The sequence below is a fragment of the Manis pentadactyla genome, chromosome 4 (assembly GCF_030020395.1).
Source record: "Manis pentadactyla isolate mManPen7 chromosome 4, mManPen7.hap1, whole genome shotgun sequence".
NCBI classification, from domain to species: domain Eukaryota; kingdom Metazoa; phylum Chordata; class Mammalia; order Pholidota; family Manidae; genus Manis; species Manis pentadactyla.
Genome location: NC_080022.1, coordinates 16,526,548 through 16,549,481, shown reverse-complemented (window position 1 = coordinate 16,549,481; position 22,934 = coordinate 16,526,548). Strand labels below are relative to the sequence as shown.

At 57.8% G+C, this 22,934-nt stretch overlaps 1 protein-coding gene across 1 annotated transcript; it reads right to left on the bottom strand.

The window, feature by feature from the left end:
- Positions 1–299: 299 nt before the first annotated feature.
- Positions 300–22,907, bottom strand: EPHA8 (EPH receptor A8). The gene is made up of 15 exons (XM_036914630.2): positions 22,247–22,907; positions 15,692–15,847; positions 13,239–13,574; positions 9,431–9,555; positions 9,194–9,356; positions 7,853–7,946; positions 6,538–6,605; positions 5,593–5,757; positions 5,266–5,451; positions 4,914–4,975; positions 4,160–4,369; positions 3,185–3,334; positions 2,900–3,090; positions 2,436–2,609; positions 300–2,276 (listed from the first exon to the last, which is right to left on the bottom strand). Exons 1-15 carry the CDS (start codon positions 22,842–22,844, stop codon positions 2,162–2,164), a joined length of 2,793 nt encoding a protein of 930 aa, XP_036770525.2. The 5' UTR covers positions 22,845–22,907; the 3' UTR covers positions 300–2,161.
- Positions 22,908–22,934: the final 27 nt, after the last annotated feature.

Here is a 22,934-nt window from a genome sequence, read left to right as displayed (position 1 = left end):
CAGTGTTAAGCCCCATCTGTACATCTTGGAAGAGAGAATTTGGGGCTATGGTGATGCTTTGTAGCAGAGCATGGGCTTTGGAGTTAGACAGACCTGGGGTCCTATGCTGCCTGCCACAAATTTGACTCAGCCTCCCCATACATAAAATGGGCGCATGAATCCTACCTCCTGGGATAGATGAGAAGACCAAAAAGGAAAAAAATGTATGGGATGCATACACTAGGTGCACAGCATAAGGCTGCCCCTTCCTCACCAGGAGAGTTAAAGTTAAAGGAATGGAAAAAAGTGGAGGACACAGGTAAAGATGAGGCAGAATTTATTCTCATTGTGGGCAAGTTCAAGACTCAGGATGGAGACCACGGAGAGGCAGATCCCTTGGTCCCTGAGGGGTACCTCATGCCAGGGACAGGGGTCACACTTTTGCAAGGGCCTGGCCTGCTGTGCCCTCCCCGACCATGAGGATCCAGAGCCCAGGAATCAGGTGAAAGTGGGGTGGAGGTGGGATCCCCGGATCGTGTCCTGACCGTGATTCCGACTTCCATAGGAAGGAAGATCAGCTCAGCTATATAGTAATATAATATATAGATGTGTAGAGAGCTGGCCGCGGCACCTGGGCGGGGCTGAGACTCCCCAAATTATTGCAGGAGGGAGAGGGGGCTCAGTGCTGGTGTCTCCGCGGAACAGCTGCGCTGGCTACGGGGAGGGCTGGGTGAGAGTGGAGAGCTGGGCTTGCCCCTCGCTTGGGGGCTGGCAGGGGGCACAAGGCATCCCGCTCAGCGGGGTTCCTTGAGCCCTGCCTGCCAAGCTTCCTCTGGGGCGGGGCTTTCTTACCCTGGGTGCTTTTTATGTGCTTTGAAGACCATTTTTGCATTGTCAGGAGTGAGGAAAAAATATTCTGACATGGTAGAAAAAGATATTTACATACCCTGGTGGGCCGTAAGAGGGAGGGCCAGTCTCTGGGGTGAGGGCAGGGGTGGGGGGTGGGGTTCCCCAACCCCTTCCTACCCACAGCCACCAGTGTGGGATAGCCTCAAGGAAGGGCCCTGGGCTGGGAGGCAGGAGGCCTCAGCTCTGAATCTTACTGTGTGACCTTAGATAAGGCACACCCCTTTTCTAGGCTGTGGTCTTCCCAGAAGAGGGGTGGACTTGGGGTGGAGGAGCTAGGATCTTATGGTCCCTGACCCTAGGCATGGGGCAGAGGTGGGGACAGGCCAGGGCTGGGCAGTGAGATGTTGGCAGAGGGACTTCCAATTGAGGAGCCCTGGACCATGGAGGGGCTTCAGAGACTAGCGGGAAGTTGGTGGTCCCTGGCCCCTGATCAGGGAGCCATGTCCAGTTGTGGGCATCTCATGTACTCTGCAGTGATGACTGCATAGAAGGTGGCTAGAGGGCTGGCCGGGAACCCTGTTTTCCTGTTAAAGCAGTGGTGGGAGCCAGCTGGGGGCTGCAGGTGGCCCCCTCGCCAGCCAGAGGGAGGGCTCAGACCTGAGATAGAGCCGGGGGTGGGTTCACCCAGGCAGAGACAAGGGTGGGCCTGGTGCTGGTACAGTTCTCAAGCGGCCCCTAGTTCTGGCCTCAGGCATGGGGGGAGGTGGGTGTGAGCCTCTTCTTAGTCCCTGTGGGCAACTGGGACCTGTGCCCACATTGATGGGCAGTGTCACACCACGTTCTGTATTCACAGGCCTGTGACACGCATCCTCATTCATGACATGCCATCCACGGTCACACACGTGCCCCCAGCCTTAATGGATAAGCAGGCACATCATAATTTGCACACATCCATGCTGGGACCTGACCAGTGGACACACACACACACGTGATCACACGGGCTTCCAGACCTCATGAGAACACGCCCCTGTCGCACAGTGCATGAGTCCTTGTGCTCGCACACACGCACATGCACAGAGGCAAGGGAGTGACATCTCTGGTGGGCTCAGTGGTGTTGAGGCCCCAGCTTCTGGGAAAGAGAAGGTTTCTGCTCTGGGGAGAGAGCTCTTTCCCAAGCAGCTTAACCCCTAATAACTCCAGGTCCTGCGGTGGCACCTGAGAGGAGGGACAGAGGCTGGGCCCACCCCGACCCCTGGCCAACCCTGCACGTCCTCTGATGGCTGCCGTGAACTGGGGCTGGCTTGGTTGCTGCCCAGGTCCAGCTGGCCTTGGGTCAGAGGGGCCGGCGGGGCCCCTGGGTGCCGGTCAGCTGGGCCCTCATGGTCTGGATGCTGCCCAGGATCTTCTTCTGGTGGCCCATGAGGGTGATTCCCAAGGCGCGCACGTCCCTGAGAAGGAAGGGTGGTGCTGAGCAGCTTGGCCTGGGAGGCTGGGAGCCGTGGGGACAAGGATACACCCATGCCCTGGAGCTGCCAGCCTCCTCAGCAGCCCCCCATCCCGTCCTTGTGTCCCCAGCCCACAGGGACCGCCACCCATCCCCTACTCACTGAGCATCCATGCGTAGCACCATGCCCAGAGAGGAGTAGCCACCAGCAGCAAAGTGGTCCCGGTAGCGGCCCATTCGGATGGAGTCCAGCCAGTCCCCCACCGTGAGGCCCCCGCCGCCACCCCCGCCCCCACGGAGGTCAAAGCAGCTCTGGGCAAAGGCAGGGGGCGGGCACCTGAGGCACAGGGATCTTTGGTAAGTGGCCTACCAGGTCCTCTGTCTCCTTGGGGGACCCTGGCACTAGCTATCCTCACCCTCCATCCAGGCTCAGTAGCATGCAAGGGGTCTGAGGAGCTGGACCCCAGGCCTCGAAGGGGCAGACTAAGGAAGGCCCAGGCAGGTGGGGGTCAGGGGCGCGGGCTGGGTCTGGTCCAGGGGCCAGAGTTGGGAATAAGTCTGAGCCTTATCTGGGGCAATGCTGGAGGGCAGCCAGGCTTGGGAAGGGCTGGGGTGGACATCAGGTACCTGTTGACAGTGGCCGTGGCCCTGAGACTCTCAGGGCTCCAGATGAGGGCATCGAGGACACTGACAATCTGGGAAAATCGAGGCCGCTGGGCCCGGTCCTTGTGCCAACAGTCGAGCATGAGCTGGTGCAGGGTGCGGGGACAGCCCATGGGTGCAGGCAGGCGATACCCCTCCTCCACGGAGCTGATGACCTGGGGTGGGGTGGGCAAGCACAGCGCTGGGCTGGAGGCCACCCCTCCCTCCAAGGCCCCACACACCCTCTGCCCGGCCGGGGTCCCCACTCACATCACGGTTCGTCATGTTCCAGTAGGGCCTCTCCCCGTAGGCCAGCACCTCCCACATGACCACACCGAAGCTCCACACATCACTGGCTGAGGAGAAGGTCCGGAAGGCGATGGCCTCAGGGGCTGTCCAGCGGATGGGGATCTTCCCTCCCTGAGATGGACACAGGAATGTTGAGGGCTTCTCCCCAGCCCAAGTCAGGGAGTGGAACATGGAGGTTCAGGCTGGGAAACTCACAGTCCTGTGGGGGAGGCAGGGCCTCTGCCTCCCAAGGGCACCTGTTCTGATGGGGAGACCTGCACACAGAGCTGTTGTGCAGACTGGATGCGAGAAGATGTGCAGTGGGCCTGGCACATAGTAGATACTCAGTAAATATCAGTCAACAAGTCGGTGCCTGACCAGGTGAGGAAGCTCAGAGAATGAGGCCTAACTGCTTTCAAACTCCTTGTCTTCCTTTGTTTTCTTCTTTCTTCTTCTCCTCGATCACAAAATTCTCTAAGTGAAACCTTATTTGGAGACTCAGCAGGTGAGATCCAAAGGGAAGGTTCCGACTGAGGCAGGGGTGGGGCCTGAGCCCACTGAGGAGGCCCACTCAACCTCCCGTCTTTAACGCAGCCCGAGGCCTCTCTAGAAAAGCCCAAATCTCCACAGAACTCAGTGTGAAAATGCTGGTCTTTAACCAGACTTTAGCAACAGATGTGGAGTGGCGTGTGATTCAACTCCCCCAAAATCTCCCAGTGGGTGAGTGACAGTGGGGACCAGTGTGTCTCCCCAAGCCACCCAGTGACAGAGGAGGTCAGGAAAGGTTGCTCCCATTCCCCAGGGGGGGGAAACTGAGGCTCAGTGAAGCGGTGGGGCTGGCTCCCAGTTGAAGGCGACCCTGAAATTTCCCACTTCGCTCAATGACACGCAAGGGGACCCCTCCTGTACCACTTTGCCCCTCCCCAGGCCTACTGGAAAGGGGTGTGGGCTACGCACCGTGGTGGTGTAGGCGGCGTCGGGGTTGTCCTCCAGCACCCGCGAGAGCCCGAAGTCAGACACCTTGCAGACCAGGTTGCCGTCAACGAGGATGTTGCGGGCGGCCAGATCACGGTGGACATAGCCCAGGTCTGAGAGGTAGCGCATGCCGGCACCCACTCCTCTGAGCATGCTCACCAGCTGCATGATGGTGAACTGCCCGTCGTGGGTCTGCAGAGGGACAGGGCTTAGGCTTCCGGAAGGCTCTTTACAGTTTACAAAGTGCTTCATTGCTTATGGAGCATGTTACTGTTGGAGGTTTGTCCTCATGGTCTCTTACACTCAGAGCTGCCCTGAGAGTAGGTGGGGTGGTGATTAAGCTCATCCATTTTGTAGAAGGACAAATGAGGCCCAGAGAGGTTAAGTCCTGTGCCTCAGAGCACCCAGCAAACAAAAAGCAGGGCAGGGGTGGGAATCTAGTGATTTCTGCCACACCCACCATGCCGCCGAGCTGATGGGGCTGTGGGTCCCCACAGAGGCACCCCGCTTAGCCTGTGTGCAGGACGCAGGATGCAGGACGCTGTGCAGCAGAGGGACTTCTATGTGGTTGAGGACCTTTAAGGTCCCTCCCCATGCCTGGCTCCCCCTATCCCAGGTCTGTTGGGCCCAAGCTCCTGGGGCGTGTCTGGAGGCCTCACATTATCTCCCAACACCCAGACTATGCCTCCCCACAGCCCATGTGAAAGGCGGGGCATGGGGTGGGGGTGGCACGCACCCTCAGGAAGGTGTCCAGGGAGCCGTTCTCCATGTACTCAGTCACAATCATTGCCAGGCGGCCTGGGGAGGGGATGGCTCTTGGTGAGATGAGCAGGACTGATGACCGGAGACCCCAGGAACACGCCCTCCCATGAGCTTCCAGGAGCTGGGCAGTCACTGAGAGTCCCAGGGAGCCTAAGATTCCCGCTGGGGCCCCCTGCTCTGGGACCCCTTCCCCATCAAGTAATCTGGAGACCTGAGCCAGGGTGGGGGAAAGGGCAGGGCAGGATAGTCCCAGGATGGACTAGAGCCCTGTCTAGGGCAGGAGGAGCTCTGCAGGGTGAGGCCGGCAGCCCTTGCCCGGCACCTACCACGGGTGACGACACCTTCAAGGCGGATGATATTGGGGTGGTCAAACTGGCTCATGATGGACGCCTCACTCAGAAAGTCCCGCCGCTGTCTCTCCGTGTAGCCAGCTTTGAGGGCCTTGATGGCCACGGGCATGTCCCGCTGGCCTGGCACCTGCAGGCGTCCGTAGCAGACTTCCCCAGACTCACCTGCGGAGCCAGAGCAGGGCAAGTGTCGGGGAGTGCTGGGGCCCTGGTTAAGCTCCTGGTCCCCCTCTCCCTCTGCCCTGCGCACTCCCTCCCCTGGGCCCCCTCCCTGATGTCCCCACCCTCACAACCCCCGAGGCTCACCTGAGCCGATGATTTTCTCAATATGGATCCTGGAAGCCTCGATCTCTCGGGTGAAACTGCGGCCTGCCCGGCCAGGCTCCTCATAGGTATGGGGTTCTGCATAGAACTGGGGCTCTGGGATCTTCCCTGGAGGGTGGTGCAGGGGCAGGAAGACAGGTGGGGGCACTAAAAGATCAAGAGACACAGACCATCTGTGGGGTCCAGGTGGACTTTCTCTCCCAGCATTCCCAGACCCGGGATGGGTCTGGGGGTCGGGTGAGGAGTGTCTCTGGGAATCTCAGGATGTGATGGTAGACAGTAGGTGCTCACTAAGTGCTTGCCAAGAGAAAGCTGGGTCTCTGTGGAGTAGCTTTGGGGTCTCTACTGAGTTCTGAGCATGTCCGTTGTTTTCTGGGATCACTTCTAGAGTCCGTAAGACCTTTCTAAATTGTTCTGGGGCAGGAATGTGGCAAAAAAGATTTCATCCTAAGTGCCAAGTTAGACTGGTTGAAAGTGGTTCTCTAGAAGACGCTGTTAACAGGCTTACTGGGAATCAGCACCATGACTGACACGAACGTCATGGGCATACAAGTGGAGTGGGAGGTAGGCATCTCCATGTTTGCTCGTTTTCTGGAGTCTCTGCAGGGTCCTGGAAAAGCTCTCTGCAGCAGGGGTTCTTGTCCAAGAAAATATGAACCCCCCTGAAATCGTACGTAAAACTGCACGAGCACAGGACTTTGCACACTTCCCTGGGGAGAGGGTCCCCAGCATCCTCAGTGGTGTCTGCAAACCCGAGAATGGCGAACTGCACTGACCTTGGGGGTTGGGCCTGTGACATCCTGCCTCTCTGGGGCTCTCGTCTGTTTTGGGGCACTGTCCTCCTTCCCACCTGTGCCATCCCCAGACCAGCACGGCTTCCCACCGTGACCTCCTCTTTGCCCCCAGATCCTGGGCCGCTGCACTCACCCTGCCCATTCTGATAGTGCATCTTCTCCTCGTCTGAGTCCTGGAAGGCCTTGCTGTAGCCGCAGTGCCTGCGGAGGATGGGCATGGCTCTGCCTGTGGCCAGACCATCCCTAGCCTCAGCCCTGACCCCATTCGCAGATGAGTCAGAACTCCCTTCCCCTTTCAGGTCAGCTCCTGCCACCCCAGCCCCTGTCCCCGCCAGGGGAATCCCCACCCTCAGGTTCTCAACCCAGCTAGATGGTGACATCTTCACAGTTACAAACCCTTTACAAAGTCGAGTCCACTGGGCCCTTACAGCAAAGTCTGTAGCATTTTAGCCCCATTTTACATGAAGCTGCCCCTGGGGGAAGGGTTGGGACAAGAGGCTTCTGATGCTAACTCTGCTCTATGACTTTGGCAAGACCCTTCCCTTCTCCGGGCCTCAGTTTCTCCATCTATTGGGTGATCCTTCTGGTTCTTGCTGTCTGCATCCTACGCCCACACTGAGCACACTATCCCATCTCCATCTCCCTCTGGTGGGAGGGGGCAGTGACTAAGAGCATGGCCTTTAGTTGAGACAGACCCAGGCTCCTGTCCCAGTTCTGGCACCTACTTGGCTGAAGTGGCCTAACCTCTGTTATCCCCAATTACTCACCTGCAAAATGAAGTCATAATCTCTGCATCACGGGAGTGCCATTAAGACTAAATGACATGGAGCCGGTCATGGTGAAGGGGGACCAGTGGGGCTGGCTGGTGGACGGATGTGGCATGAGAGAGAGAGTCAAGGACGACATGGCTTTGGGACCTGAGTAACCCCCTGAACGGAGGGGCCATGCCCTGAGATGGGGGCCTGTGGGAGGGGCTTTGGGGGGTGCTGTTTGTCTAAAACACAGCCAAGTGGAGACAGGAGTGGGCAGCTGGACCTCAGGGGAGGGGTCCCTGCAGGTGACATTAACTGGGGGATGTTCCCATAAAGGTGGAATTCACAGCCGTGGGTCCTGATAAGGTCACCCGGAGAAGACGGACCTTGGTGAACAGGAAAGAGAGGAGGGTCCGGGACAAGTTCATGGTCCTCCAGCCTTTAGAGGTTGTTCAGAGAGGAGGGGCCAGCAAAGATGGAGAAAGGCCGGACAGATGGATGGAAATGGGGGTGGGTGGGCAGGAGAATGCAAGGCAGGAGAAAAGCGTCCCAGGAAGGAGGACAGAAGAGCAGGTGCACCTGAAAGTGAGCCTGGCCCATGCACGGGGGGACCACTGGCTCAGTGGGCTGGGTGCAGGTGGAGACACAGCGCCCCAGAGGAGGGGCGTGGGGGAGGCTGGGGGCCAGGCCACCCACCTCTTTTTGCAGATGAGCAGGAGCAGAAGTACAACCAGGCCTGTGATGAGGGTCAGGCAGATCCAGACAATGGTCCGCGTGTCGTAGCGGGGCCCTGCAGGGGCTCATGAAGGTCGGAGACCAGCTTGTCAGCTCTGGCCTCAGGCCCAGGGTTCTGGCAGCCCTGCTGGGGCCCAGCGGGCAGCCTCCTCAGCTGTACACCAGTCAGGGCACAGGCCTCCTCCTCCTCTGCCCTCCCCCCTACTACACCTCCCCTTCAGGATCCTGTTGCCTCAGCTTTCCTGATTTCCCAGCCTGGTGCCACCACTTCCTGGGACTGTGTGACCCGAAGAGTGGATTCTCTGAGCTCAGCTTTCTCACATGTAACGTGAGTCAGAAAATGCCTGCTTGCCTGCCCTCTAACAGTGCCATGGCTGAATGTGCTGATGGCCGCATATTCCAGGCTCAGTTAATCCTGCCAGGGAGCTCCCAGTATTACCTTCAGTTCTCAGATGAGAAAACTGAGGCTCAGAGAGCTGAAGAAACTTACTGAAGGCCACACAGTATATGGGATGGTGACCTGGGCCCTCTCACCGTGGTGGCTGACCCAGGAGCACTGGAGACGCACAAGGGCCAGCTGAGGAAGGTCATCAACTCATCCTTGAACCGTCCATCCTAGCACTACCTCCTGGAGGGGCCCGAGGCTAGGAGAAGACCCCATTTGGCTGGAGATGGGGGCAAGGGGACTCCAAGCTTAAATATGCCTCAGAATCACCGTGAGGGCTTGATAAAACCTGAACTGCTAGGTCCCCACCCCCAGGGTTTCTGATTCAGAAGGACTGGGTGGGGCCTGAGAATCAGCATTTCTGATAGCCCGCTCCCACCTTCCCCGGCCCTGTGATGCCGAAGCTGCTGGTCCCAGACTGCTCTGTGAGAACCACTGTTCTGGAGGCTGAGGGCAGGATGGCCCCAAACTGACCAGGTTCAAATCCTGCTTTGCTGGGTGACCTTGGGCAATGCACTTTCTTCATTTTCCCCATCTGTAAAATGGGGAGGTGGATAATGCCAACTCACTAGAGGGTCTCGAGGACAAGTATAGGGTTATCCTGCTAGCACGGGGCATCCTGATGCCTGTAAGTTACAACAATGGTCAGTAAAAGCCAGTGGCTGACGGGCTGGTACCAGTTCTGTCGCCTTGGGCAAGTAACCTTCCTTCCCTGAGCCTCAGTTTTTTCATCTATGAAAATGCCGATCCAGCACAGACAGGCCCAGCTCACTGCTCACTAGTTCCTCCCTCTGCCTGCCCGGCCCTGGCACCAGGCCTGGCGCGGCCCCCTTGCCCTCTCTGCTCCCTGCACTCACGGGGTTTCCCGGTCTCCACCTCCATGGCCTGGCTGAAGCGGCCGCAGCCTGCTGAGGTGCGGGCTCGGACCTGGAACACGTAGCGGGTGCCCGGCTTGAGGCCCGAGACGGTGGCCCTGGTGGCGACGGCCTTGAGGGTGGAGTAGCTCTGCATCTCCTTGTCCTGCCCGTGGGAGGAGTGGTCAGCCAAGGGCCCTCCGGCCTCCCTCCCTGCCCTCTCCCCTTCCCTGTCGGTACCTTCTCGTAGTACTTGATCTCATACTCCAGGATGATGCCGTTGGGCTGCTCCGGCTCCTGCCACAGCAGCGAGACGCTGGTCTGGCCTGCACGCTCCTGGCGGATCACCACCACCTGGGACGGGGCTGCGGAGGGAAGGCCAGCCTGGTCAGATGAGTAGCTGGGGGCTGGCCTCCGTCCCGCCCCTTCCCCAGGCCCTGCCCAGGAATCCAGCTTGCACCGTGCTCACCTGGCTGACTGTCCTGCCCCAGCCCCTGGAGAGCCAGCGCCCGCCGCTCCTCCTGGCAAATCACTAGCCACCAGTGCCCAGGCTTGGAGGGCATGACCCGGCAGCTCTGGACACTTCGGGAAGTGTTCTCTCTGTTGCACTAGGTCACCCCCTTATCCCTCCCTCCCTCACTGATTCTCCCCTCCCCGGGGCAGTGCAGCTGTCCCGAGGGGAGGCTGCTAGGAAGTGTCCGGTACAGACCCAGCCACAGACCCAGCCACGGCCAGACCGGGAACTGCCTGCAGGGCTGCAGCCCGTCCTCCCTGCCGCCTCCAGCGCGCAGGCTCCTCTTCCCGCTCTGCCCACCCAGCTCTGACCCTGTGGCCCACCTGCCCCCAGGCCCAGCTCTTGCCTCCTACCTGGGCACGCCTGAGAGCTCCCTGAAGGCAGAGACAACACATGATAGGTGCCCAGTAAGTGTTGCTGGTTGACTTTGACGTGAAAAATTAAGGAGCGGCTCCAGAGTTGTTGGACAGTGTGGTACAAGGGATGCCCTGCCAGCCTGGGGATCAGGTCTGGGTTCACAACTTGGCCTTTCTCTCGCTGGCGGGGACCATTACTATCTGTGGGTGGCAGTCTTCCCACCCAGAAAGTGAAGCTAGTGGGCGTCTCCTGCCAGGAGGAGGCGAGGATCCTACGTGAGGAACACACACCAGGGCCAAGCATACGCGGCTGCCCTTAAAAACAAAAGAATTTCCTAAGCCAGAGGTGCTGCACTGAGCGGGACAGCTACAGAGGGAATCCCAGAGCTCAGAGGCAGGCGGAAACCAGGGTAGGGTCCCAGAAAGGGCTCCAGGGTGCAGGTGGCTCTGGAGGAGAGGCGCTGCGGAGGCAGAGGGGGAGGGAGGAGGAGGGGGAGGGGTCTCTAGGACTGACCTCACCCACTGCTCGGGGCTGCTGTCTGCTGCCGGCCCCCAGCCCAGAGCTGTGGGCATCCACTCCATTGGTATCCTAATATTTCCTAAATGCCTACCCCATGCCAGGTGGTGGGCTCACACTTGGCGATACTGCAGAGACCAAGACAGCCCTAGAGAACCTTATAGCATAGTAAGACAGAAAAGTTAATGAACCAGTGCATAATTCAGGCTGATTAAGGGCCACGATAGACATGAAGAAGGTGCTGTGACAGACAGGACCCGACCCAGGCAGGGCTCCGGGTCACTCCTGTGAAGCAGTGGACTGGGTGAGGCTGGAGTGGTGGGCGGGGGCAGGTCACATGGGTCCCAGGCCCCCGGAGGGTCTGGACGGTGGGAGGGCTCAGCTGAAGCTGATAAAGGACTCACACGGGACCTGATCTCATTTACATTTTTAAAGCTCATTCCGGATGTTATGTGAGAACAAATCATGGGGCAAGGGCTCCCGTGGTTGCCCAGGAAACACATGATGGGGATGTGGGTGGCACCACGGACTGAACTGGGTTCCCTCCCAAATTTCCTGTGTTGAAGTCCTAACCCCCATGGTGATGATATTTAGAAATGGGGCTCTAGGGAGGTAGTTAGGGTTAGGTGAGGTCGTCAGGGTGGGGCCCTCAGGATGCCATGAGTGCTTTTAAGAGATATCAGAGAGATCTCTATCTCCGTCTGTGTCTCTCTGTGTGAGGACGCAGCCAGAAGGCAGCTGTCCACAGGCCACGAAGAGAGTTCTCACCAGGAACCCAACTGGCCAGCTCCTTGACTGTGAGCAATACATTTTTGTGGTTGAAACCCCCCAGTCCGTAGTATTTTGTTACAGCAGCTGAGCTAAGATAGACGGAGGGAGGGTCTGAGTGTGGAGATGGTTATGCTGGAGGGGCACCCAGTGGGGCTGGCTGGTGGACACATGTGGCATGACAGAGAGCCAAGGATGACGTGGCTCTGGGGCCCGAGTAACCCCCTGAATGGAGGAGCCATGCCCTGAGATGGGGGCTGGTGGGAGGTGCTTCGGGGGGTGCTGTTTGTCTAAAACACAGCCAAGTGGAGATGGCAGTGGGCAGCTGGACCTCAGGGGAGGGGTCCCTGCAGGTGACATTAACTGGGGGATGTCCACAAGAAAGTGGAATGGACAGACCTGGGTGAACAGGAAGGAGAGGAGGGTTGGGACAAGTTTGCAGTCCTCCAGCCTTTAGAGGCTGCTCAGAGAAAGAGGCTGGCAAAGATGGAGAAGGACAGGTCAGCCAAACAGACAGAAAATGGGGGGGTGGACAGGGGTGTGGACGGAGAGAGAAAGGTGTTCCAGGAGGGAGGACAGAACGAGGGGAAGGGGCCCAGTGCATGTGGCCCCGGGGGTGGGGCTCAATCACGGGCACAGGCCGGGAAAGATGCTCCCCTGGAGCTGCCCGAAGACGCCCTCGGAGGGAAGGACGCAGATGCGGCAAGCACAGACAGCTCTTTCAGGGAGTTTCCACGAGAAGAGAAGTGGTCTGGTGGCTGGAAGGGGGTGAGGGTTCAAGGGAGGTTCTTCTTTTTAATGATGGAGCCTCCTGAATGGCGTCTGAATCCTGCTGGGTTCTCTTGCTCCAACCTCCACCCTAATCAGCCTGCCGCAGGCCTCAGTTGCCCTAGAGACGGGTGGGTAAGGGTGGGGCCTGAAGCACAGGTGCACAGGGCCAGGCCTCACTGCTGCCAGCACCAAGGACAGAGCTCAGCGTTTGGGTGGGGCTCCAAAGATGCTCCTTGCGTTTGAGAGTCTCTTGAGTTGGGGAAGCCCTGGAATCAGGGAGGGGGTTTCATGGGCTCAGAGCTGGGAAGCCTGTTTCACTTGGGAGTGAGACAGACCTGGGTTCAAATCCCGGCTCTGCCATTTCCTATGTGGTGACCCTGGGTGGCTCTCTGCTCCTCAATTTCCTCCACTGTTACAAGGCAGGGATAGTGTCCGCCAGTCTGTGTGGTGCTGGGAGGAGGAGGGTGAGATGGGGGTGAGGAGCTGTCGAGTCCGAGGCGTGCACCAGGGTGGATATTAACGGGGAAGCTGCTGCAGTGGGCTCTCGGTTCACGCTGTCACTTAACAGGCAGGACCCACCAGAATTTGGGAAGAAAGGGGTTCCAGGGGATGAATTCAGCCCAATAACTGGCTAGAAAGAGAGAGAGAAATGGCTGCTGCCCACAGCAGTGTGACCAAATCCATCCCAGGGGCAGCTGTTCTGGAAGATGATAATCAGAGTGATTTTATTTCTGTAATGACATTTATTGAGCATGTGTTATGGCCCAGGTGCTGGGCTAAGCATTCTCATTTCTCTCATTTAAGCCTCCTCACAGTACCTGGGGCAGATGCTGTTATTCCCATTGCACCAGGGAGGAAACAGGCAGAGAGGCCAAGTCCCAGAACCCAGGCCTGTCACAGCCTCCCGACCTGCCTCTGTGCTTTTTGGATTCCTCCCATTTACAGGTTGTGTTCTACTTTTCTAAGGGCATGAAAAGCCTGCAGCTCTGAGTCTGGGTGAGGATGGCAGGGCCGGGAGAGGCAGGCGTTTGCCCAGAATGCCATCGCAAGCCCAAGGCAGTGCCCTGATGCTTGGGAGGGCAAGGGGCCGGGGAAGCTGAGGGCCGGAGTGTCTCCGCCTACCTGCCTGGTTTGTGGTGACGTTGACGACAGCGGCCCGGTGAGGCTCGGGGCTCAGGTCAGACACGCCATTGACAGCCTCAATCCGGAAGGAGTAATTCATGTGGGCCAGCAGGTTGGCCACGAGCAGGCTGGCCTGCACGAGGCTCGTCTGCTGGGGCACAAAGCGGGTACCGCTCCCACATGTCTCACAGTGGCCCAATGTCCAGGGGCAGCGACGGCACACGGCGTTGTAGGTGATGTCACCGCGGCCCCCTGGGTCCAGTGGAGGGGACCACTCCAGGGTCACAGACGTCCCATTCACGCTGGAGATCAGATTCACGGGTGCTGAGGGTGGCCCTGAGGAGCACAGATGACAGCTGGGCTGGAAGGTATTTATTTCGGCTGGTCCAGTCTCCGCCCCCCACACCAGGGAAGGACTGTGGCTCCCCTGTGATATTTGGGGTTCCCTAAAGATAAGGTGGAGCCTACTCCATGCTCTGGATGCCCCCGAGGGCAGAGGCAGCATCTCCGCCATCAGGCTGGGACCACGCATTGGTCTGGGCACAGAAACCCAACCCTCCCGACTCCCCACACAGGACCACAGGGATCCCAGGTTTGTGCCCCCCGTTTTCATCTGGACTGGGGTGGCGACTGACACAGCAGCCACCCGGGTGTGAAATGCCCCCGCCATTTGCATCCAACACTCTACTCCTTGACCCCCTGGGGCTGGACTTCATGTAATGAAGGCCGCCAAGCACGGCGGCAGTGGGGCAGCAGCGCGGAGGCCCCGGGAGTGGCGGGAAGCCCAGCCGGGAGTGCCCACCAGCCCCCTCCCTGGGATGGGAGCCCTGGTCTGGGCTGCACAGGGCTTAGGGGGAGGCCTCTTGGGGGCTGGGATTTGAGCCAGGAGGGCAGAGGGACTGTGGAGGCCCATGAGGGTCAGAATCCCAGGCAGGGTAATCTTAGATCTTAAGAAAATAGAACTGCAGAATCTCAGAATCATAGAGAATCTTAGAATCTGAAGGGTATGGAATATGAAAAGCCCAATCTTTTACAGTCTTAAAATTTCTAGAACCTTAGGGCACTGAACTGCAGATTTGGAAAGAAACCAGAGTCCAGCCACCGGGTGCAAGTGCCCGGGACCTAGAGCTGGGCTCGCCTTGCCTGAGGAGCCCACAGATGTCCCCCTGTCACTCAGCCATCCCTTCTGCCCTGGCACGTCCCACAAGGGGAAAATGCACAAATCTGGGCAGAACAGTGGGAAAGGGGGGGAGGGGGAGTGTGCATGCATGTGTGGTGGTGTTTGGTGTGTGAGTACACCTAGACCCTCACCTGCCAGGTACTGGGAGCCTTGGCTGGCAGGTGATGGAGGTGGAGGGAGGAGGGGATGGGGGTGGAGACTGGGGTAAATTCCAGGGCAAAACCTGTCAGAACCATGTGAGGCACCCCTCACCCCACCACAAGAGCCCAGGGCTGGCCAATGGGAAGGCTGAGCTGGCAGCAGCCTCTCCCCAGCTGGGATGGGAATGAGAGGGGCCCCTTCAGGCCAGGGAGGAGGAGGCAATGCAGGGAGGAGCTGCATCTGCAGAGCCCGAGACAGTCCCGGCGCGCTGCAGGTTGGGAGCCAGAGTCCCGCAAGGTTCCGCGGGCACAGGGCATGAGCACACACAACCACGCCCTCTCCAGGCACACGCCTCCCTGGCATGGCCAGGCTTGCACAGGGTGACTTCACAAGGCAGGTTCGTTCAAGCTCCATGAGGACTTAGGAGTCCCCTATAGGAACCTCGATGAACACACATGTGAACACACACCCCTGAGAATCTTTTATATACGTGGGCACTAGCCCTCACACACTCATACCCAGGCATACAAACACCATGCTGGCATCTTCTGTAGCAGCAGCTGCTGACATGGATACACACAGTGTCATAATGGCTATTAGGCATCCCAGAGCACAGATACACATCCCAGAATCAGACACATGCGTGCCATCCGCCAAGCAGGCAGCGCACACACTCCACGCACACACGTCAGCAGCTCCCAGCATTCAGCAGCTCCAAGCAGTTCATCAAGAATGATGGTGATTGGGGGGCTCCTCTGAGACTCCCTCACTTCCTGGGAAGCCCCTGGCTTGCCCACTCCAACCCCCAGGACATCAGCCTCACTGCTGGGTCAGAAGATGACCAATGCCACCCGGTGCTGGGAAGGGCTGATTCCAGATCTGATCTGCCCACCACGGTGGAGGAGAAGGAAGGAAGGAAAGATTTCCCTGGATGGATGGCAGGTGACACATGAGGAGAGGCTGGGTGCCCAGAGAGGTCAAGGCCACCATTAAGGGGTCAGTCATCCCCCACCTAGGCTCCTGTCCCTGCCTCACCCACACAGCACTGGCTCCTTGGAGCCTGTGGGACCAGGCATGGGGTCCTGGCCGGGACTTCGCCTGGAGGGTTCTGGGGTCTGGAGGTGGTACTCACGGGTGCAGGCTGCAGACGGAGGGTCCAGGGCTGCCCGGTAGTAGCTGAGGTCACAATGGCAGGTCTGGGCGGCGGTGGCGGCAGAGTGGCTGTGGGGAGGACAGCGGGTGCAGAGCTGGTCCCCGGGGGCTGACTTGTAGAAGCCCAGCTCACAGGCTGTGGGGGACAAGGTGGCTTCAGGCAGGTGGTCCACGCCACCCTCGCAGGTCTCAGGGACAGCTCTCACTCTGGTCCAGGGCTTCCAGGGGGTCCCCCAAGGAACAGAGGTGCAGAACTTCAGCATCACCCGGTCCTACTCTATTTGCAGGTGGAGGGACTGAAGCACAGAGAGGGCCTGTGACTTACACAGGGCTGCACAGCACTGAGGCTGAAACCCTGGCACCTGAGCCCCAGCCCAAATTGGGCACAGGGAAGAGCTTCTCCAAGTCCCCCTCACCTCTCCTCCATCGGCCCCTCCCACCCAGGCCTTGTCTCCAGCCTGATTCTGTCCTCACAGGACACTGGTCCTTGAGTGAGATACCAGCCTCAGACGTGGGGGTCAAGAGGTGAAGAGTACAAGGGGGACCAAAACCCCAGGGAGGTGACTTCAGTGGGACATGAGGCTGGACAGAGAAAGGGGGTAGGTGGGAATTTGACTAGAAAAGAGATGTATGTGGCTCCCAAATATGGGCAGATGTGGAACCCCCCTGTGAAAATACAGATTCCCCATTCTACTGCCAGGTTGGAAGAGCCATGGGCAGGGCCTGGGTATCTGTGGTTTATAGGCTCCCTGAGCAATGTTGACCATCCAAAAACAGCATGCTCCCGCTCCTCTCAGACCCCGAGACACTGTCACCATGGCAGGGACTGACTTGTATCTGATCCTCTCTGCAGCCTCTGCCACACCTGCTTCACGCCTCACCTGGATGACCACAGCAGCCTCCAAACCCAGCCTCCAGCCTGCCACCCCAATCCCAGCTGTCCGTGGCATCACTCTCATTCAACCAGTATTGATGAGCACTAGCTCTGTGCCAGGAACTGATCGGAGCGCCAGAGACATGCTGTGAACAAGATGCATACGGTGTCTCCCTCAAGGGGTTGGCATTTTCGAGGGGGAGACACACAGTAAATGAAGCTGTAATCATTTCCAGGAAGGGAATAAAGCAGATGGTGTGGCAAAGGGTAAATGAGGGGAGGAGCTACCTTCCCAGAGAAGATGGTATTTGAGTTGTGGCTTAAATGATAAGAATGAGTTAGCTGTGCAGGGAGTGGGAATGGGAGTATTTGAGGTTGAAAGACTCTAAAATGACACCTGACTCTGTCACTGCCAGTTCAAACCCTCTCAGACTCCCTGTGACCTAAACAATAAAGCCTGGCATTCAAGGCCCTCCCTGTAGCCTCCTTCAGTGCCTCTTCTTACTCCCCATCCTCAGGCCAAACTGAAGGACTGGCCATTCCCCACACCCAGCAGGTAGTTTTCTGCCTCAGGGCCTTTGCACATGCTGTGCCTTCTTCCTGGGATGCTTTTCTCCTTTATTAACCTGTCAAATTCACTCAAGATTCATTTTAATGCTCCTTCAATTGAAGACTTTCTGGATGTCTCCATACCTCCACATGTACACACACACACACACACACAGAAGCAACCACTCCCCTCCCTGCTCCAGCAGTCCCTGCTCATTTCTGAGTGGCAGTAATCCTCACTGTAATGATCAGATCCACATCAATCAGCATCTCATTCTGTCCTTCCTTTATTCCCTCACCCAAATGTAGTGAGCTTCTACATGGGCCCGAGATGAGTAAGAGCAGGTCCCCTCAAGCAGCTTTCAGAGCAGTGAGGGGCAGACAAGGACACGTGTGGTCACACCTTGGTGTGAAGTCTGTCCGGCCGCTGCCCATCCAGAGTTCACCTAGTCCTTATCAGTTAAGAGCAGAAACTCAGCTGCCTGGCTTCCTTTTCTTGTCTAACCCCTTCACCTGGGCTAAGTGACACTGGGCAAGTTGCTGGGCCTCAGGTTCTTCATCTATAGCACGGGGACAACAATAGCACACACCTCTTAGGGCTGTTGTGAGCACATGCGAGTTCACGCCAGGGCAGCGCCTGGCACTTATCACTACAATTCTATGTCCTCGGCACTGATACATCCCCTGGCGGCGAGGACACAGACTCTGGGAGCTTGAGTGTTTTGCCCTGGGTTGCGAGCCAGAAGGCAAAGCCAGGTAGGGGAGCCGCCGGAGCTGGGGCCTTGCCCCTACCAGCCTCTCAACACCTCCAGGGCTTAGAGATGGCCTGGCCAGCTTGCTGCTCACCAGTGGGCGGTGCTCACACGCTTGGCTAATACCTGTATGGCTATAACGTGTCAAGGCCAGATTAATCCGCACTATGAAAATACAATAATCTTTAATAAGAATACTAATCACCAGGCCTCGGGGAGCCTGGAGAACTGGAGTCGGAGTGGGGAATTAATGGCTGAGACAGATGGAACAGCTCTGGGCTGGGGCCCGGCCCCGCATGTCCACCAGGGTGCTTCCGGAGCCTGTGCGGGCCAGTGTCGGCTGCGGGCCAGGAGGGGCTCCTGTCTCTGCCGAGGGCACCTTGCCCAGGCCTCCTGTCAGGCCGGCAGCTGCTTGAGGACCCGGCCACCTCTCTCCTCTCCCCTGCAAGGAGCTTTAGATTTGACAAATAAGGTGTCTGCCGGTGGGTGACCAGAGGAAATTAATTCTAAATCAGATTTTAAACACAGCCAGGAAGGCAAAAGAGCTCGTCGGTCCTGCTCCCCTCTGAAATGAGACTCTGATATTTATAGAAAGATGATTAGGGCCACAGAGGGTGTTTTATATTCTGCGTCCGGGTGACAGGAAGGACGGCAACTGGGGCTTCAGACGCTGGGCTGCTGCTCCGTTGGGTGATGTTCTGAAAGGCTGTTCCCTGTCTGGAGCAGGGAAGCGGGTGCAGCCATGGGTGGGGGGAGATCACTGCAGCTGCAACTGTGTAGTACAGGGCGTTTTCTGGTCCAGGAGTTGGGAGATTTGGGATTTAATCAACCATTCCTGGCTGTGTGCCCTTGGGTCAGCACTTCACCTCTCTGGGCCTCCATTTCCCCACTGGTAAACTAGACTATCCTTGCTTGGCTCGGACAGTCTTCCGTGGGTCTCTGAGGCTGGAGTGCAGTCTCAGTAAGGCTTTTAAAGAGCCGTGTGACCAGGCTGGCACCAGGCCACTCCTGAGGGTGGCTATCAGGGGGAACCAGAGAAATGGGACCCTGTAGGCCAGGAGGGTGGCTCTCCCCATGCGCCCAGCCCCTGCTGCTAGCCTCAAGCTCTGGAGTCCTCCTGTCACTGGAAGGAAGTGGGGAGTGCTTGGGACTGGGCAAGCCAGGGTCCCCTCACCCAGCCCTTCCTCCCCTTAACTGCTCAGAGAAAACTGCCCAGCAGGGGCCAGGGGACCCCCAGGCCACAGAGGGTCCCACTCACATTGGGCAGGGGCTGTAGCTTTGAGAGGACATCTCAAGAAGCCCAGGCAAGGCACCTTCCACTCTGTTTCCAGCCCCTGCTTGGCCCCCATCCTTCCCACTTTCTGGCTACACACCAAGGAGTGAGTGGGGATGAGGGATACTGGCTGGCCTGGGCCTTCTGTTTGCAAGGGGCTCAGTTTGGGGCCTGTGCTGCTTCTTTGAAGGGCATTACACAGTCACAGAAGCCCACTGACAGGGCTGAGAAAAGTCTCTCCTTGTGTGACTTGAACCTGGCATTCCATTCCCAAACCTCACTGCCTGTGGTGCACTATGAATTAGTATTTTTTATAAAACCTGTAATTATCCTGCAACTAGCATAATTATGTTGTATTGTGATTTAAATGTAAAATTCAAAATATGCTGCAATTCCCTAACCCTGTTTTGGCAACTCTTTATCATTTTTTTAATCAATGTGCCAGTAGTGCCAGGAAATAGGAGTGGCCTTGGGCTCTCCTGGCCTGCGGAGGTCCAGCTGCTCAGGCTTGGGGATCTGCCAGGAGTCCTGCCCTCGACACACATGGGACTTGGGCAAGGCACAGTCCCTCTCTGGGCTCCACGTCCCTCCTCTGGCAAGTAAGGAGGCTGGAGCAGTGCCTGAGATTTCTGAGGGCGGCCGCAGGCCCGGTCAGGAGGACTGTCTCCCTCCTACAGGCGAGTGTGGCTGAGTGCACACCCACCCACCGAACAAGAGGCTTGCCTGTGTTGCTGGCTAAATCCAGAGTGGGGTGCAGCTGGTGACCCTGAGCAGGTATCTGCCGGCTGGCCGGCCTATTACAGCTTATACTGAAGCAGTAACCAACTGTTTTAATGCCACCCCAGGGAGGAGGGAAGTGGGACTTCACAGAGGCTCTGTGGATGGAGGGAGCAGTTCAGGGCTCTGGAGTGAGACAAGCTGGGATCAGATCCCCATTCAGTGGCTTAAGTTGAGGGGGCTTGGTTTTTCACATCGGTAAGATGGCGACAGACAGCCTAGCTCAGAGGGCTGGCGTAAGGATGAGAAGTGATATGAACTCCTTGAAGGCAGGACCTTCTGTGCCTATATCCTCGATGCCTGGGACACAGTAGATGCACAACAGAATGAGTAACTGACGCGACAAGAAAGAAGTGCCTATTAAAGTGTCTGGCACGTGACAAACACTTGAAAAATTGTCACTACGGAACTTTCTCATCTCCATCAGAATGAAGGGATGTTGGAAGCCAGGAAAAGCAGCCAGAGTGCGCCAGGGAAAGGTTAACAGCCTACAGATGGCTCAGAGCAAGACAGACCTGACTCAGGTCCCAGCTGTGAGACCCAATGCTGGAGACAGTGCTTGAGCCTCAGTTTCCCCATATGTAAATATTGGTTGTAATACCTGCCTTGTTAACAACGAGCAAATGAATTGATGTGTGAGGAATCCCCTTGCAAGCTGTAAAGGCAATACGGATGTTTGTTATTATTATTACCCAGGAGGAAGATGAGAAGTACTGGGATGTCTGTAATGGGAATCAGGAGATGCGGGAGGCCTGGGGAGCCTGGCAAACTGGGCCACAGAGGGCAGAACAAATCCAGAAACAGGCAAATGTCACATAAGGGGCTTTGGGGTTTAGAGGCCAGGTGAGATGAAGACCTGCAGCTGAGAATGTGAGTTTCTTAAGGAAACCAGAAAGCCCCAGAGAGGGGCTGGGAAGGGCCTGCTAGCTGGACAGAAGGTCCTGGGCCCAGAGAACTACCTGGAGCATCAACTGAAATTGTCATCCTGTGCCCTGCTCAGTCCTGCAAACACCGGAGGCCTTTTGTGCCTGCTATGGGCAGAGGCATGGTGCAGAGGGGGCTGAGGTTCCCACCAACTATGCTTTCGGGGCAGGGCTAGGAGGATATTCCTAGTGACCAAGAGGGCCCCATCCCAGCTTTCACTGAGGCTGTCGGGGGACAGGCCCTAATCTCTCTGGTCCCTGCAGAGATCCATCCTCCTTCCCCAGGAGAACCAATGGGCCCAGCAGCAGGCTTCACTGTGTTTGGAGTGGCTGAGCCGCCATGTGTCCAGCCCCTGGGGAGGCCAAGGAAGGGCAGAGGGTAACCGGGCTGAGAGGAGTAGCAGCTGAGGCCCCAGCTGTCTGTCCACCTAGTTCTCCTGATGTTCTCTGGCTCTCTGGATGCTATGTGGGGCCACTGCAGCTGGGGCACACATGCACACTGCCTGGGGCCTGGGCCCTGCTTCTGGCCACTGACGTGGAGACCCTAGCAGTATATCCACGGGAACAGGTGCCATGCCGTTTCATGACCCAGGCGCTCTCAGCTGTCCTCCTTCACAAGGACCGTGGCTGTCCTCCCCACAGGTCCCAAGAAAAGAGCCCCCTGAACACTGGCAGGCTGCTTCAGTTGCCTTAGAGGCATACCAGCCTAGGTAGCACTCCCTGGGTGCCCTGCCCACACACCTGCACTATGGCGCTGTACTGCACTTGTTCACCCAGCCTGGCTCCACTGCCCTCCGCCCCACAGGATAGCAGTTGAGTGGTTTCAAGCACGGACTCTGGAGCCAGGCTTCTGGGCTCAAATCATAGCCCTGCCACTTCCTACTGTGTGACCATGGGCAGGTTTGCTCTGCTTCTCTGTGCCTCAGTCTCTTCATCTATAAAACCAGGATAAGAGTAGTTTCTATTTCATAGGGTATTTGGAGGGATTAAGTGAGTTAATACATGAAAAGTACTTAGAACAAGGCCCGACACAAGTTAGTTCTAATACAGCTACGTACCCAGTAGCATATTCAATCACACAGGTGGCCTTATGCGTGCCTCTGCACAATGCCCATGGAGGGCACTGCCTGGCTGCAATGTGTTCCCTTTCCTGTCCCTCCCCTGCTCCAAGCATGCATGCACACGCACACACACAGGTGGCCTGGTGTATTTGCTAACACCACTTCAACCTGGTGTATTTGCTTCAACACTGAAGGTTCACCCACCTTCCCAGGTGCTGTGTTCACCACCCAGATGCCTGCTGACTAGGATGCTCCCCCCACACACACCCTGGCAGCCCTGCCAGACTGAGCCTACCCACTAGCCAGCCCACATGCGGCGTGCTCACCCACACAGGCATCCCGCCGCTCCTCGTAGCCAGCACTGCACACACACTTGCCAATGGGCACCAGCCACTCGCCCTCAGCACTGCAGTACATCTTGGGCGTGTCCCGCTCCTCCGAGTGCCGCACGCACTGGCCCCGCACCTCCACCAGCGAGGACGAGTCAGCCCCTGTCACTGCCTCTGAGAAGGCAGCCAGGTTCCGCACCATGGTGGGACACTTCTTGTAGTAGATGCGGAGAGACAGGATAGCGAGACATGCACCAATGTCCTGGAAGGCCAGATAGAAGCCGCGCTTGCTGAGGGGGCCCACGCCGCGCACCTCTGTGTTGAGCTTGAGGCGCCGCACACCCAGGTCAGCACCCGTGAAGCTCTCATCGGCTGCAATGGTGTCGATTTTGAGAAACTGGTTTTCTTGTGTGCTGGCGCCCAGGTCACGGTCCGACTCCAGGTAGTAGAGGTTGAAGGTCTCTTTGCAGGTACCCAGTACACCAGGCATGCTGTTGCAGTCACGCAGGGTAAACTTGATCTCAGCATAGACACGCCGGGCCCCGTCACGGGGCACCCAGCTGGTGCGCAACCAGTTGTTCTGGTTGGGGCTCATGACGTTGCACACCTGGTACGTGTGGATGGGCTGGAAGGACTCGTCCACCTCGTTGATGGAGTCCCACTGCGGGCACAAGCACAGCCAGCT

Bases quoted from the DNA above. Each gene is read 5' to 3' on its own strand.
- EPHA8 (XM_036914630.2), bottom strand. From the start codon at position 22,844: ATGAGCCCCAACCAGAACAACTGGTTGCGCACCAGCTGGGTGCCCCGT. The intron at 13,575-15,691 runs GTGAGTACCACC...TGTGCTCCTCAG, and splicing joins TCCGTCTGCAGCCTGCACCC to GGCCACCCTCAGCACCCGTG. The intron at 4,976-5,265 runs GTAGGTGCCGGG...TCCCCTCCCCAG, and splicing joins TGAAGGTGTCGTCACCCGTG to GCCGCCTGGCAATGATTGTG.